Source organism: Protopterus annectens, chromosome 1.part0 (assembly GCF_019279795.1).
Source record: "Protopterus annectens isolate FY-2018-M chromosome 1.part0, PAN1.0, whole genome shotgun sequence".
Classification (NCBI taxonomy): domain Eukaryota; kingdom Metazoa; phylum Chordata; order Ceratodontiformes; family Protopteridae; genus Protopterus; species Protopterus annectens.
This window is the reverse complement of record NC_056725.1, coordinates 524,026,308-524,044,542: the sequence shown is the minus strand read 5'-3', so window position 1 is coordinate 524,044,542 and position 18,235 is coordinate 524,026,308. Positions and strand designations below refer to the sequence as shown.

The following is an 18,235-nucleotide window of genomic DNA, read 5'->3' as shown; positions in this document are numbered from 1 at the left end:
TTCTAGTCATTTTAGTTTTATACACAGGTCAGGCATATTTTTATCAGAGCAGAAGTTGTGGACAATGATTAATAAAGAACTGAAGGAATTTATCTGGCAGAAGAAGAGTTAAGTAGGATAAGTCGATTCTCCCAATATAATAAGGTGGTTTACGATCACCTAATTTGAAGGGATATTTTAGAGCTACACAGTTAAGGCTTACATACATAACACAAGCAGAAGGTTATAACTCAAAGTAGAAAGGGATAATGAAGCAGGGGGAGGTTCAAGAACTAAGGAGAGAGTGGAATTTTGGTAGCAGATCCTTAAGGAGGGCAACAATAACCATACAGAATAAACTATACACCAGAATTGATACTGACAGAGTTTATAGTCATACTCAATCATGGCAATAGGACAAAAGGGTACTAAAAGAAAGTCATATGGAATAAAGGATCACTTGTTGCTAAATAAAGTCATAATGGAGAACTGTAAAAAGGGGAAGAATCTAAGTATGGCATGGATGGACTACAAAAAAGCATTTGACAGTATCTCATATTCATGGATAAAACAGTGCTTAACAATTTATAAGATACACCCTACACTGATCGATTACATTACAGTGACCATGAAACATTGGTAGACCACTTTGCAATTAAGCCATGATAAATGACAAATAATTATTCAGGGATACAAATTCAAAGGGGGATATTCCAGTGTGAGTCCCTGTCACCGCTGCTATTCTGTCTTGCCCTTAACCCATTAAGCTGTCTATGTAACAGATTATGCCATGGCTATAATTTGGCACCTAGAAAACAAAAGTGTAAAAACTTCTCATCTTCTCTTTGCTAACTATTTAAAACTGTACTGTTCATCAGATGTGGAACTGAAAGCACAATTGCAAGTAGTCAAATCTTTTTCAAAATGTTATTTGGTCTTGATAAATGTGCAAAAGCAACCTTTACAGCAAGCTGCAGCACCAAGAAAACATCAGTTTGGGAGAAGAATGTGTTATAAAAGAACTTGAGCAAGAGGGAGTGTATAAATATTTGGGAACTGATGAAGGATCATAAATACAGTTGAAGGTATAGAAAACTCCTGGAAGAACCTCATGTTGATCAGGATCAACCATAGTAATGGTTAAGGAGAGGCAAATTCAAACCAAAAGATGAAAAGTTAATATTGGTGGCCCAAGACATGTGGCTACATACACGTTGGTTTACAAAGTCCACTGAACATGTGGGAGAAACAGATAATGTAGCCTTTGTAAAACAGAATTGGAAAAAGTGACACACCTTATTGCTGGTTGTGATATACTAATGGCAGAAGGACTGTATACTGAAAGGCATAATGTGGCAAGACTGTTCCACTGGGGATTGTGCAAACATTATGGTATTGAAGTGGCTGAAAAACACTGGAAACAAGAGCCACAAAGCATCACAGAAAATGATGGTCTGCATCACATGGACTCACCCATTACCAACAGTTCAAAAGATAGATGCGAAAAAAAAAGATTTAATGGTTCATGAAAAGAAGACAAAAGTAGCATTGCTCATTGAAATCGCTACACCCAGTGACTACAGTGTCTTGTGTACAGACAGACACAAAGTCATAAAATATCAGGATTTGCAGGCAGAAAAGAGAGCAGTGTGGAAGAAAGATACCTAGGCAGTTCCAATAGTAGTAGGAGCAACAGGTCTTGTAAAAAAAAATCTACAATCGTATTTAGATATGTTACCAATGCATGCAACTCTGTATGAATTGCAGGAGGAGTCACTGTGGGTGCTGCGAATAGCACGTCTGGTTGACATCAAAGATAAAAACAATACTAATTTCAAGAACTTTAATCGTACTTAGGAATGGGGTCCATTCCCGTCACATTAGAAACACAAAAAACTTGGAGAAATTAAAAAAGAGAGAAAATTTTATAGTCATAAAGCTGCAGGAAGTGTTCTAAGAACCAAGCCAACACAGAAAGGAAATTTTGCCAATAGGGATGACTGCATGCAGGAGTACAGAAAATAGGCAAGCTGGGACTGGAATTTACTGGAGAAAACTGGCAAAGGAGCCAAAGTATCAGCAGCAAATAACTAGAGAGGAAAAGGTAATAGAGTAACAGTGGGATGAGGCCAATAAGAACCTTGGGCTGCATCTCAGAGACTGCCTTCTCTACCATGAAAAATTAACTTGATTTAAAGAAATGGTTATTATGATCTGGACTTCTTTACTTGAAGGGAAAAGAAAAAGAAGTGCAGGGGGGTCCCTGACTAAAGCTGCTGCCATCTACCTGGATTTTTGTTACATCCTCTGGCTGAGGAGAGCATTTCGCACATAAAAGACTAATGATTTTTTAAGGAAAAAATAAAAAATGTTACAAATGATGCTGATAGCATTTTATTAACAGATGTTGAATCTTTACATATTGTACTTACACATAATTATTTGTATTGAAACAGTGATTGATTCATACATGAAAAACAACGTTCAGATATGGTGTTTAGATAAAATTTTTTTATGTTTAATGGAAATTACTATAAACAAAAGACTGGTATAGCCGTAGGCAAGTGGGAGAAGGATTATATTTTTAACAACAGAGAATACATAGAATACATGCAACATGCCACCGTGCATTTCTGTTTTACTGATGACATCTTTATTCTGTGGAAAGGACACAGTGCTAAATTAGAAGATTCTATCAACTATCTGAACCAAACCACCAGCTTCCTGTATCTCTCCTCTTCCCACAGCCTCACCCTGGCAGTCTCCTTAGATATGCAGATTACTAAAGAATTGTACCAAGTTAAAATGGGCACAGATCTTTACAGAAAACCTACCAGAGTAAACTTCCTGCTACATAATGAGAGTCTCCATCCCACCGGGACAAAATATAATGTTTTTAAGTCCTAGGGCTACAGGTTGGCTAGGAACACCACAAAAATGGAACCCTTCCTTAAGAACCTAAATAATCTTGAAAATTATTTTTTGGTGAGGGGACATGAAAGCAATTATATTAAGAAGCATTCTGGAGCTTATAACTGAATTAAAAAGTACAAATTCACCAGCACGCAACAATCCTTATAGGAGGATTATAAAGAAATCTATGTACAACAAATCTAAATACAGATGTACCTTGACTTTTACTGTTGACTATCACAGCATCATTATTATTATTAAGAGACGACTGGGCCACAATTACTGAAAGCTCATATCCAATGGACATCCTTGGAGAAGCTCCTTCCTTTTTGCATAGGAAAGCCAGAAACATCAGGAGTTGGGTTGAAGGTAGGTCTAGACCAATGGATACATGCCCCTGTAAGTGTGGAGCCAACTCTGCTTTTTGTCAGCATATACAGGAGGGAGACATGTTTTCCTGCCCTTATTTAAAAAAAAGTGATTTAAACCAATACAGGAGGTGACTGCAACTCAATCAGGTGGTTTACAGGGCTAGCTGTAAATACTGCAAAGCATTTTATGTGGGGAAAATGCTCAACAGACTTAAAAGAAAGATTTCTGGCCATCTTTCCAAAATTAGAGATAAATGCAAGAATAATGCACTGGCTCAGCACCTGCAGCTACACAAAAGACACACTGGCTTTAAATTTCAAACTGATTGTACGGATCTTTTGGAACTGGAAGGAGACATCCATAATCTTTTAGAAGAATGTGAACTATTGTGGCAGCTGAAAATGAATTCTTAGAAAAACAGAGCTTAATTACTATTGCTCCATAAAAAGCATGCTAGAACTCAGAAAACTGTCCCACTGTTTAAAAAACTATTAAAAGTCTGATATGGGACTGATCAATGCTGACATTACATGCTAATATTGTTATAAACAAATATAAAACACTGTAAATAGTTTACAATGAAAATAACTGACCTTGGTGCTGTTTTCTGATATTTTTACTCATTTAAACAAAGTGCTTTCTTAGAGGCCACACTTGAGCACATTCCCAGGACCTTAATGCTTTATTTTCAACATTTTTCACTGTATTTCTACCTTAGCAATTATAGCTATGGTTTTCAGCCTACTTAGGTGTTCACTTGTAGATTTACACACGTTCATTAATACTATGATATGTTTTTTACATACAAATCTGATGAGGTATTTATTTGGTATGAAAGCGATCTTTGTTAAAAGTGTTTCAGTTTATCAGTTTATAAGTTACTAATACTTATTCTGATAGATGTCTAGTGATGCATCTTTTGTTAATCATTTTTTTAGTGAGTTGGTTTATTAATCAATAAAGTTTGGATTAGTAGGTTAGCCTTAATAAGCTGTTCTTATATATTTTAATTTGTCTCTAGCTTTTTAGTTTCAGTTCTAAGGTAGTACAATCTCAGTTTACACCATGGTGTTAAGCGGGAAGGGGGAATTGATTAAAGGAATGAATTTAATGCTATTATTGCTCTTAACAGAACCACCCTCTGTAACCACTCACATGCTCCAAATAACCAGATTATGTATGCTTTTCATTATACTCAACTAGGACTGTTTGTGTGTTTCAATAAAGAATATTCCATTTTTAACTCCACTGCGGACTACCTACTATTTTATTATTTTGTACTACATATTTTAAAGTTCAATTTTTACTAGTGAACTAGGTGCATAACATATTTTAGGTAGTGAACTTCACACCCCCCACACTGTGAAGTTTCTGCTTGGTTTGTTTTTAATCCACTATAGGTTGCATACTGGGTTTTCTGAGACTTCAAGGGATACCACAGACTTTTCTTTTTTCTAATAAACATTTGACTACATTTTCTGCAGAACTAATGTATACAACTTGATAACTGAATGCAACAGTATGGCAAATACCTGTTTTTACTTATGCTAGAACTGAGCAGAGAAAACCTACCAGGGTGTTAATGAGGCAGCAGAAAATATGGGCAAACATATTCCTGGATAAGATGAAAAACAGGTCATGTACTTTCACATATATACACACAGAGTCAAACTGTCAATAATACACAATTATCTGAAAACTCTACCTCATAAACCGATGTCATTATTTCATCATTCAAACACTGGTACAATAAAATGTCTTCCCTCATTAAATATATATGCCAGGCAGTACAAATTTAGGACCTTTAATCTATCCTCATATTCCAGCCTTCAAAACTGTACATTTGCCCCTCTCTGAACCTTTTGGAGAAGATAAAAGCAGCCCTGCAATAATCAATATGGGGTCTAAAAAGAGCAGTGAAATGAAGGAAATCATTACACTTATTGTATCTTAATACTAATGGTTCTCAGAATATACTTCATAATACCGTAACATCACCAGAAACACGATTACTGAGATTTAATTTTTTGCCAATAGTCAACCAAGATCCGTGTCAGATGGTACTACTGGAATAATTTCATGATTTTCTGAATATGGGCAGTCATGGTTATTTTTTTCTAAAATGTAACAAAATAATTTTTTAAAATTAAATACTATTTCACAGTAGGTTGGCCACTCAATTATACTATCTACACACTTTTACAGAATGCAGTGCTCTTGACCACTGACCCAATCTCAATATGGTACGCATATTTACTCCTCTAAACATGTTTAGAAAAGAGGAATTGTGAAAAACAAAATAAAACAGGCTCAAAACAGTACCTTGAGACACTCCAACATTCACAGTTGTTTCATCTAAATATTTCTTTCTTACTATGAAGACCTTATAGTTTTTATCATGCAGCCAACTCAACACACACACACACACAGACACACATAGTAATAAAGTTGTTAATTTTCAATCTTTTCATCTTAAATGCACTCCAATGTAGTACAGAATCAAATGACTTAGACAAATCTATTAAATTATATCTGCTGACAAAGATTATGCTCCACACTGGAATATATCTCAGTGAGACTACTTTGATAAAACCCTCTGGTGATAAATCCATACTGTACAATATCAACAAACTACCCTGTATTAGTAGGAATTAGGGACAGAAATAGTTCTCTTCCATACCCTGCTGAGGATACTTGTCAGACTTACTAGGCAACAGCTTGCAGCAGGACTTTTCCTAATACTGTTGGAACTGGTACTACTGTTGCTTTTTCCAGATGTCAGGTACATAAACACCTTTGGCAGTGGTTATTTTAAATTTTTAATTGTAAGAATTTGTCTTTCTGTATTTCAGAGTCTTACTTTTTTTTAACAAGTATCTGTACTAAATTATCACTTATGACATTTGTAATCATACATTTATTTAATTGAAAACAAACCAAATTGACAGTCTTAGTTACAAGTATTTTACGTCAGAGAATGTAGACAATTTTATATGCAAACATTATGCATCACTATCTACCCAATCACTGTCAGTCATATATTACATAGCTCATTCAAATCTTGCCCTCTTTTATACCTTATTATTCCCCCGTATATTCTTCCCACAGTTTCCATTTTTTCCTATACAACTTGCTCCTACCTTTTTCTAAAGATCTCACTTCCAGTTGATTTATCTATGTTACTGTATTCACTACTTCTGGTACAGTTGATTTAGACTTTGATTTCCATTTTCTAGTAATTGCTTTTTAGGCATCCAGCAGATTTAAACTGAGCAAGGTCTTACTCTGTCTAGGCAATTCCGATTCTGTATTATACGTCAGAAAAATAATTTCCCTAGATACACCAATTTGCTCACCCAGTACCTCTGATAGAGTAGTTTTTGCAGGTAATCTTTAAAGCTTGCAAACACATTACACTCCCAGAAAATATGTTCCCAATTAGCTCTTTCTTCCCCATCACACCTCCATTTGCTGTATACCTGAGGAAAAATTCTCCAGAGTCTACTTGGGGTATAAAAATATCTATGCAAACATTTCCAAGCAAAAATCCTAAATCTTCTAGATTTTGTTGCATATTTGGGAGACAAACTTATATCCTTCATTGTATCTTTGTGAAGTGCTTATCCAATGTCTCTTCCCAATCTTTTCTAACCTGATTCTTATAGTTATCATTATATATATATATATATAGTATATACATATATAGTATATATAGTATAGTTATACATTTTGTATGCTCTACTAATTATAATTTTTTTAACAGCAGCTTCTGTTCTAGATTCTAACAAAATTCTGCCAGTGCTGGTCTTTTGTTTAGGACCCCCCCCCCCATTTCTTTCTCTTTGTCTATACTCGGATATCAATCCTTGATAGGCAATGCAATCTCTAACACGCAGTCCAAATAAATTCTTGGCATCTTCACATTCTACTACCTTTCCCTTTTTAGTTATTTGCTCCCAATACATTTGTTCATTTGCCAGTTTTCTCCAATAAATTCCTGCCCCCTCTTACTTATTGTCTGTATCCCTAGTTGCAGTCATACCTATTGAAAGAATCTCCCTTCTCCATTCCAGTGCTGGCTTAGTTCTTAGAATACTTTCTACTACTTTATGAATATAATATTCTGTATGATTATTGTTATTCTCCTTAAAAATCTGCATCCAAAATCACAGTCTCTTCTTGTTTCTTGAGCATCCCCTCTGCTTCATCATCATCCCTTTCTACTTTGAATTATACATTTCTGCTTGTTCTATATATAGCAGCCTTAACTGTGTAGCTCTGAAATACCCATTCAAAATCGGGCAATCCCAATCCACCTTGTTCTTTTGGAAGAATCAGCTTATCCCACATGACGCTTACATTTTCCCCTCCCAGACAATATCCTTCAGCTCTTTATTAATTATCCACAACTTTTCTGGTTGATAAAAATATGCCTGATGTGTGTATAAGACTAAAGGGACTAAAAACATTTTAACTGCTTGTATCTTACTATCCATATCCATATAAAAGAGCTTCCAATTTCTGTTTTTGTATTATCTTTTGTTTAGTCTCTTCCCACATATCCTTAGCTGCCATACCAGAATCATTTTTAATCCATACTAATACTTAATTTTATCATATCCCCATAAACATGGATCTTGCTGAACCAATTTGTGTGAAGGTACATAACTTAGCACTATTTGCCTTTGTTTTAGCATCATTAATTTTGTATCCTGAAAAGATTTAAAACTGTCTCAAAATATTCCACAACACTACAGTGTCCTTTTCTGGTTTTATCAGGTATAAAATAATATAATTTGCAAATAGAGCCAGCTTTTCTTGACTACCGTACCAATTATATCCTTGAATTTCTGAGTCCCTTATTTTCTTTGTCAATGGTACTAAATATAATGCAAATAACAAAGGGGAAATAGAACACTCCTGCCTGGTTCCTGTGCTGAAGCAGAAATTATCAGAGAGGAACGCACCCACTTTGACTTTCACCTCTGATCCCTTATATATCCTCCTAATCAACTTTATAATTTTATCAGGGAATGCAAATGCTTCCATTATCATACTCATAAAATCCCAGGTTACTCTATCAAATGCTTTCTCTCAATCAAGACCAAACAACAACAGTGGTATTTTCTTACATTCTGCTTCCCTCTGGATCATTAATGTTCTGTTAATGTTGACAACTGTTTGCCTCCCCTACACAAACCACACTGATCCATATAGACCAATTTTGGCATCACTTTTGCAATTCTTTTAGCCATTACAAACTTTATAATCATTTAGTATTGAAATGGGCCTGCATGAAGCTGGATCTGATGGATCGTCATACTCTTTAGGTATTACAGCTACCACTACTTTCTTCCAGGATGTTGGTACTTCTTCTCCTCTTAAAATACTATTAATGATCTGGAAGGTTTTGTTTATCATTTTCTTTCCTCCTAGCTTCCAAATTTCCACAGGAATACCATCTATTCCTGGGGGCTTTCCTGTAGATTAGTATACATCACCCATTTTTATCTCATCTCTTGCTATTCCAACTGTTATTAATTAAACCTCATCTACCTCTAACCTTGGTTGTACCTTTTCTTGACGTCCATATTTCTCTGCTTTATTACAGACTTCCATAGAATTTCCAAAATATTTCTAATACTTATAAAGGATCTCTTTATTTTCCTTGTTATAGGCTCCCTAAGCTTGGCGACAGTCCCTTCTACTTTCTGTTGCCTGAGTAGTTGTGCTAAAAGTTTTTGTGCTCTAGAGTTACCATCAAAAAACAGCTGCTTAACAACAATCTTTCTAAACTCATGCACGTTAGAAATAATCCCTTATTTTCTTTTTAGCATTCTGCAGTTGCTCCTCTTCTTGTTCTGTGGGATTCCCAATGTTTTACCATACTTAACATTTGTCAGTTCCTCTAAATAATTTGTGTTACTTCTTATCCATATCTCCCTTTCTTTTATTTCTACCCTACTTTTAAACTTGACTTTAATTTTTATCCCACTCCCTAGCTATATTTTCAGAAGAAATTTCTATCTTATCTAATAGCTCCTGAATAATTTCCACTAACCATTCCTTAAATTCCTCTCTTTCCAGATAGGTGAGAAAGTGCCAGTGTCTCATTTTTATTTCACTACCTTGCGTTATTTTCATTATTATTGGCATATGATCCGAAGTAGTTATTGGGTGCATATCAAGACCTTTAATTAAATGCACATGTTCCTGTGAAATGTAAACTCTGTCTAGCCTAGCCCAGTTTTTGTATCTTGGAGAATGTTAGTGGCTTCAATTAAGTGATATAGACCCAATCAAATCCCTCTTCATCAAACCCTTTTTGTTGAAACTACAAACCATCAAATGGACTTTTAATCAAAAGTTTTCCTAGGGCAAAGCAACGGTTGGTCACCATTTGGAATTTGCTCTTTTCCCACTATAGTGTGATCTCGAAGTTGGTATATTTAGTTAAGGGGGGTGGAGGCACAGTCCTCCACATTGGGGGGTGGGGAGGTATAGCCCCCCACCTGAGTAGGTTTTAAATTTTATGATTTTTTGATGGTCGCTAGGTTGGCCTTCCAATGTTTTACCATGGAAAAAAAACTTCATTTAAAAAGTCTGTTCGATGCTTTGTGGTTTTGACAAAAAGGGTTCAATGAATAGGAATTCAATCGTCAGTGGTTTTGAAGTGATACAGACCCTTGGGGAATAATATGTAAATTCACACCAAACTTGTTGTATCTTTTGGCTTTTCCCAGTTAGGGGTCGCCACAATGGAACTCCGGTCTGCTAATGATTGGCAGTAGATTTTTACATGCCGAGTTGCCAGCCCTGACGCACAATCTTCAATGAAGGTACGCCCATTCATGCACACCAAACTCCTACTACTGAATTCATATCTTCCATGCCAAATATTTTCATAAATTTTATTCAAAATTCCACCCTTACCCTCCTTTGTTATATTTTCCTTCTGGGCCCCCTGGACACCCTTCGCTGTTGCAAATCAAATTCCAGCCCCCACCTATAAACAATATTCCTTGCTGAAAGATGATTAATTCTCTCAGAATGTTCTTAAGCTCCACTACAGCAGTTTTAGGTGGAATATAAATACATGCCAGTGTAATCCTCCTCCCTTCCCAGTAGTCCCTTAGTACTACAAAGCTACTATTAATCTTTTTTATCATCTTCCATCACCATTGGAGCTCCTCTTGCAATTAATATAAGTACTCCTCTTTTTCTTTGCCTCAGGGATTCTGCTGAATAACCATCCTGAAAACATTTCTTTATCAAATTCACATGTTCAGTTCTTTCCAAGTGTCTCTCCTGTAGCATAGTTATTTACACACTACATTTTTTAATGTAGTTCACTACTCTTTCTTTTTTGTATTTATTTGTGAGACCACTGACATTTAAAGACAAAAGAGAAAGCATTATCTTAAAAAGTTATTATTCCCACCATTTATGTAGAACAGCTTTTTGTTAAATGTCTAGTTCTAGCTTTTATGTTACATGTATACACTGTTTGGCAGGTTGATATTTTTATACAGTTGTTTCTTGTTATATCCATTTGAGCCTATGTTACATCTTACAAAACTTTTTGTTTTACTGAAAGCCCTCAAAAAAAGAAACACACCCCAATACCACCCTAAAACCTATTAACTTAATAACAGACAAAACTATGTAGTTCTTCAAATATTGAAGTTTTACCCTTTTAATAGGAACAAATGTTCCAAAGTGACAGCCATGCTTACAGACTCGAGTTAACCTAAAACAAAGTTATCCATACCAAGATGCCTGGTGCAGCCTGTGCTTCTACCAAGTGTTGTCTGGTTTTGTCTCATCTTTGTAGCTCTCTTGGCTGGGAAAACACTTGAATGCCTTCAGAGAACATTATCTCCTAGTCATTTCTCTTTATCAGATTGTCTCCTGGAGACATGAGAACCAGATACAAAACTGCTAAGCATACATTTATTTACTAAAAAAGCCTTACAATATTCAATATTCTTTTCATTTACTTGCCTTCTCTTAAAACGTGTTACTAGATCAAGTTAAGGGCCTTAATCCAGTCATTCCCATAGTGAAAAAAGAGAGAGAAAGCGGACTAATTTTTCTTTTGCCATGCTCTTTTAACCAGTTTTTTTTACATTGCAGTTCCTACATTTCTCAAAACTGAATAAGGAGAAACAGTGAAGAAGGGAAAAAGAAAAAAAGACAGGAGCACCTATTTCCATTAGTATCCCATTACACTTAAAAAATACTGAGGAAACTTTACTTTATATCATGCAAATAAAATCATGCACTATTAAAATAGTACCATTAAAAATGGTGTTTTACTTCCACTTAACTTTCTTCCTCTTTTTCGACCTTCCCGAGTATTTTTCTGAACATTAATGACATGAAGTAGGGCATATGCTTTAGAGTCCCTTACAAGTTTAACAAAGTCCAAAAAAAGTCCAGTACTTCTAGATTTGCTTGTTCTGTCATGTTTCACAAATAAAATTACTGCTTTGTAAACCCACAGTTGTCAATTTCCACGTTATTGGTTTTATTCCTGTTCATCTTCATCTCCCAAATCCTCTCTCTGTTTCATTTCCAAAGTATTTGCAATTCTTCTACTTGACTCGTGTTCTTTCCTTCTCTCAAGCACTTTCTGTTGAAAAATTGGAAAAGGTTTCAATGGCACAGTCTCTCTGTGTTCTTTACTACCAGAAGAACAAGAAGCAGAATCTCCTTTTGTTCCACAGCTCACTTTTTGTTGGACAAATGTTTGCATTTCCTCCTTACTGTGTACTTCATCAAAAAAATGATTTTGTCCTTCCAGGGAAAAATATTTTGAAGACAGCTGGATACAGCAGTTTGAATATCACTCCTGCTTCTTGAAATTCCCTGAACAACAGAATAAATTTACTCCTCTTCTGCCTAGTGTACAATGAGTAGTCACTGTCCAGAAACACTCTGCTGTCTCCCACTTTTAGTACTTTCTCCTTCTGTCACAGTTTTGTAAGAATCAACTCCTTCTACTACTAAGATTGCATCTTTACTATTAAAGGTCTAGACTGCTTTCTCATACACAGGTTTAGAGCATATGTGCTCTTTCAATTAATTCCTGTTGTGGAATATCAGTCCAGTTGCTTATTTGTGCTTTCATAAAATTAATGCAATCTGTTCCCTCCCGCTTCTCTGGTACAGGAGGAAATCTCTGGTTTTCCCTCAATGCTCTATCCTCTAATTCTATTATTTTTTGAAACATCTCTTTTTGTGCAGTCTCATATTCAGCCAGCCTTTTCTTCATTTCAACCTCAGACTTTTGCAGTTTTATCATCTCATCTGAATATCTGTTTAAAGCTTCTTCCTTTTTTTCCAGCCTTTTGCTGTTTGAATTGATATACTCCATCAGTGTTTTATTTTAATCAGGTGTATGTGCAGTTGTCTAATACTTTCCTATAGATTAATGGAAGTCATGTCTGAAGCTTGCACTGCTACTTTAGTATAGGTTACTGGAAGTCATGTCTGAAGCTTGCATGGCTTTTTCTGAAGAGCTGCAGTACTTTTCCCAGTTTTTTCTCACCTTTTGTAGCTGATTTTCTTTCAGGTTCTCTATATTTCTTTTTTCCTGGCATCCAGGCAGTGCACTGTACTTACTAGCCAGTTACAGAAATTTACTCAGAAGTACAGGTCCACTGCTTTCTCTGCTAAGTTTCTGTTTTCACACTAGCAGAGCTAGAATTAAGCTGTTGCTCAATGTGCAGCCATCCTGGACATCCCCTCACTGCCAAAGCTGTCTCGAAAAAAGATAAGACACTTCAGCCTTCCTGGTAAGGTTATAGAGATAAAGTACCCCTTATATTCATCTGGATCTGTTATGACATTATATTTACTGGCTTTCATTGCCTTTACAACTGCTTCTACCTCAGTACTTGGGCAGCAGTTACTGCTATCACCCACACCTTTAACTATACTACTGCTGTGTTTTGTTCAATAAAAATAATTTACAAAGGGATTTTCATTATCATAGTGTTAATCTCATATAATTCAATAATTTCTGGAAAATAATTTGCTCCCAAAGCTAAACCTCCCCATCGCTTTCTAACCTAATTTTTAGTCCCATTCTCTGACCCTAATTTCTAAAATTCCCATTTGCTCCCTAATCCTACCCACAAATTCCACTCACTAAGCCTAAATCTCCCAGTCACCCCCAAACCTAACAGGTAAACTCCCCAACACACACATCCCACTCCTTCCCCATGGCTGCTGTCATTACCTTCCAGGAGAAAGGCTACTTGCTTGACTGGCAGCCCATGTGAATTGCCTGGAACACAAAGTATCCGGTCGATGAGTATCTGGGACTTGAGCAAATGAAGTAGACCCTGTTTCACTATTTAACTAACTACTAAACAATGTCACTGTCTAGCAAGCTAAAACAATAATTAATGCCTTTTTACTAGTTATCTCATGATACTTCTCAACTGATGGCTATAATACTGGCATGGCCAGGGTTGTCACACTCAAAGCAGACCACTTACCCTCTTTTTCACAGCAACCACCGGTCTTAGAAATGGAACTGGCTTCTTTGCAGAAATCTCTATTGGCCTGAAAGAGAATGAAATAATGGTATCAAAACAAGATGCTACAGACAGCAGAAACTGAATTCAGCAACACAGGTTACAAAACATATACGATATTTAACCATGCAGCTTTAACTTTGTGTTTTCTCCATGGAAATTCCACTTATCAGAAATATAGCATAGCCTTCCATGTGGAACAGCAACAACAGTAGTGTTATATGCCAAACTGCAGCTGACAAAGGCATACTATAAGAAATGACAATTAAGTATGGGGTACTCTCATGTAACAGACCCTTCTCCATAAGGAAATTAATGTTAACTGACTAAAGAAATCAGAAAAACTAAAAATTGTCTGGTGGGAGGTTGGCATAATGATTAAGGTGTTTACCTTATGTGTGACTCTTACATGGAATAATTGGCTAGGCTTAAAATGGCTTACAAGGGTAGTTAGCCTAGTGCTAATCTATAAACCTATGCAGTAGAGGCTAACAAAAATACAGACAGGACATTAGCTGCCACATCGGCTAATCTTAGGTGAAATTCTTTACAGTAGATTAGCACATGGAAAACTACTCAGCCTTCTGACACTTATCCATTGTTTTCAAAGGTCACACCTGGAAGGATATACACACCCTTCGGACCCAAATCACGACCACCTCTATGAAGTTCACAATTACCAAGCAATGGTTATATTCCAGAATCTTATAAAGATAACTTAATACTCAAGAGATATGGTACATGCATCTTTATTCCAGGACAGCCCGCAGCTGTTTTTTTTGTAAGTAAGCAAGCATGTGCCTCTACCAGCAAGCATTGCACTTGGCTCCTAAATGAGTTGCGTCCGTAACATATTACTCCACTTAAGGTTTCTGTTGCACATCTTACTGTAACTTGACTGTAAAACCCTTTGCCACACAACTGTCCACACAAACAAATCTTGTTAAACGAAAAAATAAAAGAATACTGCTCCACAGGAAAATAATTTTAGTGCTTTCATTCATTTAATCTTGAATTTCATCAGAAACTAAATAAAAAGCGACATAATTCCATTTAAATACAACAGGAAATGGCATAAATGGTTTAGTTTTAAAAAGCACACACCTTCATTTGACTTCTGTTAAGCTTAAAGAGACAGCTGAGACACATGCAGCTTCATAAAATCTTGTACTTTTAACACGAACAGTCTCATTACTATCTGGCAGAAAATCAGCTCTAAGAAACACTTGCCACTTTAACTCCTCTACTTTCAAATAGTTGTTAAATGAATCAACAAATAACCTAGGATCCACTTTTTCTAACACTAAACATTCAAATTTCCTGAAATCCTGAAAGTACAATTCAAACTGTGCTTTGCCAGACAATTGTTAGTATCATGTTTCCTAATGGTTAACAAGTGTTCTTTAATTGTTTGACACTTTTCTAATAGTTTTCCCTATACAAAAACCTTTGACAATTTGTGCAGGTTGCAAGGTAACTAAACCAATACTATGGCAATTACATGATTCTTTGGCTACAAAATGATATCCACAGTGTTCAAAAAATGGCTACTACATTGGTTAATATACCTGCAGTACTTACAACTGTAATGGATTTCTACCATTACTAGGCACTTGGCCTAATAACTGCGTAAAGTTCTTAGTTTTCTTGTAAACAGGTTGTGTTCGCAGTAACTTTGTAAGTTCTAGATTCCCTAAAATAATTTTCTAGTTTTGTGTAAGAATATTTTGAATATCATGGCTATTTAAACTCAATGGAACAGGGAAAGAGAACATTGTAGACTCATCAGTTTTATCAACAATTTTTGGTGTAAACCTGCTTACAAAATAGCAGGAAATTTACTGTTCCTGGCTTGGACAACTTCAAAAGCAATTAAGTCTGTCTAATGGGTACCCTCTTGCATAAAACATTTTAGAAATGACACTACTTCTCTCAAAAAATCAGTGTCAGAACTAATTGATCTACTTAGTCTTATAATTTGACCACTGAAGATGTTAAATTTCATAAACAAGGATGCTAACTTTGAAAATACAAAGCTGTGCGCAAACGTGTCTTTCCAAAAAAATGCTGCAATTAAACTTATTAATATCAAGTGTTTGGGTATCCAAAGAATTAATGGTTTGTCCTTCACCACTAACTACAAACTTCAGCCCCAGAACACTACTATTAATTTCTTGTACAACAGTATTAAAATGTTCAGAACTGCTCGTCCATAAAAAAGCCAAATCATCTATTTATCTTTTATAAAGGGTGACATCCAGAAATGAACTCATTTTGGTTAAATATTCCATCTCCCACCAGCACATAACTATGTTTTTCAAAAGAGGGTGCCACCTTGGCACCCATTGCCACAACTGAAATCTGCAGAAAGATGCTATTTGTTACCACAATTTCAAGTAAGGTACAGATGTAGTCACATCAGAATTTGCAATTTCTGTGTGCTTAGAAAGGTAAGACCTCACAAACTCAATACCTTCTTCCTGGTGTATCACAGTATACAAGGAAGTAACATCTAAAGTACAAAGCATGGTTTCACTGCCTTTAAATTCATAATCCAAAAAACAGCCAGGAATCTTTTAAATAATATCAGCTATTTTGCGCTAGAAGATTTAACAAAGAATCTAAGTAGGCTGAAATTCTGTCTGTTTTGTTACTAGCAGCAGACACTATTGGCCTGAAGGGTAACATTTTAGCTTGTTTACCTTACTAAATCTTTAGACACTTTTGAGTGTAACTTTTTTTTTTTTATCTGACAACACCTTAGTCATGGCAGTAATATAATCAGTACCGTCTGTAACAACACAATTCCCTTTGTCTGGTTTCATAAACTAGTTTAGAATAACTACAAAATTTTTGAGAGCTTGTTGTTCATTAGCAGTAAGATTGAAATATTTGATTTCAGTACAAACCTTACCTTGGGAATGGTGAAAAAGTGTATACAATCCAGTTTCACACCTCTTGGAAAATACATTCAAGGTATTAACTAGTAGGAGGTTAACCACGCTTGTTTTGTTAACAGACCATTCCTTGAATGGAACGTTAATACCATCACAAATAAACTTCAAGTTTAATTTTCTGACAAGCAGCTTGAAGTCAATCAAAACATCAGTCAAATGAGCTTTACATGTCGGAATAAAACGAAATCCTTTTGATAAAACTGACAGCTCACCTTCAGTTAATTCTTGTGAGCTCAAATTATACACATTCCATTCTAAGTTATCCAATTCCTTCCCCTGCTCCGTCTCCTTCCTTGACTGGACCTGCTGCTCCCACCAGCCCAAAACCCACTGGGTTCTAACTACTGTGAGAAAGAAGGGCTTGAGGTAAGTTAGGAAAATAATCGAGGTTCATTACCTAACCATTGGTAAAACCACTAAAATTCACTGTTACCAATGTTTTCCTTCTTCACAGGTTCATTGGTTGGTACTAGGCTATCGGCCCTCTACAAGCCTAGCCATAACAATTCCCTGGATATTTCTTCCCACAATATTTATTTCCCTGGACCCCTGTCTAGTAGGGTGACTGACGTGATCCCCGGGGTGAATTTCCTATCTCCCATCCAATCGTCAAGGTTCCTTTTGAAGAGGGCCAAGGAAGCGCTCTGCTTGACATGTATGGGCAGTCTACTCCAGAGTATGGGGAGTCTCTGGGTCAGGAACCTATCCCTCCAGCATGTTTTGTTCATTGTGATGAAGGTTTAGATCCCTGGAGCGTGTGGCTGTGAGGGATTGGGATTTCTTTAAGTGGAGCATGTCCAACAGCTCAGGGTTTGACATGGTCTTGTATGTTAAGCAGAGATCGCCTCTGAGTAGACGATATGCCACAGAGAATAGCTGGAGTTTTTTAGATGGTCAGCATAGGGCAACTGCTTTAGGCCTGTGATTCTTTTACTGAGGTAGTTCTGTGGCCTTTCCAGCTGTTGCAGATTCTTGTGAGGTACATAACCAGAAGTCCAAAAATGAAATCCAGCACAAAGGAAAGATGGAAATTTTGAAAATTTATTGCGGCAAGCTCCATAAATAAAATATCCACAGCAAACCGGTTTCGGCTGAAAGTTCAAGCCTTCTTCAGTGCAAAAAGTATATACATTAGAGCAAGCCCTAATACCTGCGTATATATGTGTACATAAATTAGCCAAAAGGGCTTAATACCTTAATTAGAGTGTTTAGTCATTAATCAAACAATAATCAAACAATCCAAGGCTGAAATTAGCTTAACTCCTTCAGGCCTGGTCTAAATAGAGCATCTAGCCTGATTATACAAGAGGATTCCTCATTATTTAATATATTATGCCAACCAGCTTTGGATGTCCTATTCATTTGTATTTTATCAATGATGGTAAACATAAATTTAGCAGTTTTATGTACTAAAGTGTGTTTATAAAGAGCGTTTGAGATTCTTTTATTTCTAATTTCACTGAGATG

At 36.0% G+C, this 18,235-nt stretch overlaps 1 protein-coding gene across 1 annotated transcript in view; it reads right to left on the bottom strand.

Moving 5' to 3' along the window:
* RRP36 (ribosomal RNA processing 36) overlaps window positions 1-18,235 on the bottom strand; it is a 349,049-nt gene that overhangs the window by 111,882 nt on the left and 218,932 nt on the right. Inside the window, exon 3 of the mRNA XM_044061146.1 lies at window positions 13,773-13,839. Coding sequence (XP_043917081.1) covers window positions 13,773-13,839 — 67 coding nt within the window. The remainder of the gene's footprint in view (window positions 1-13,772; window positions 13,840-18,235) is intronic.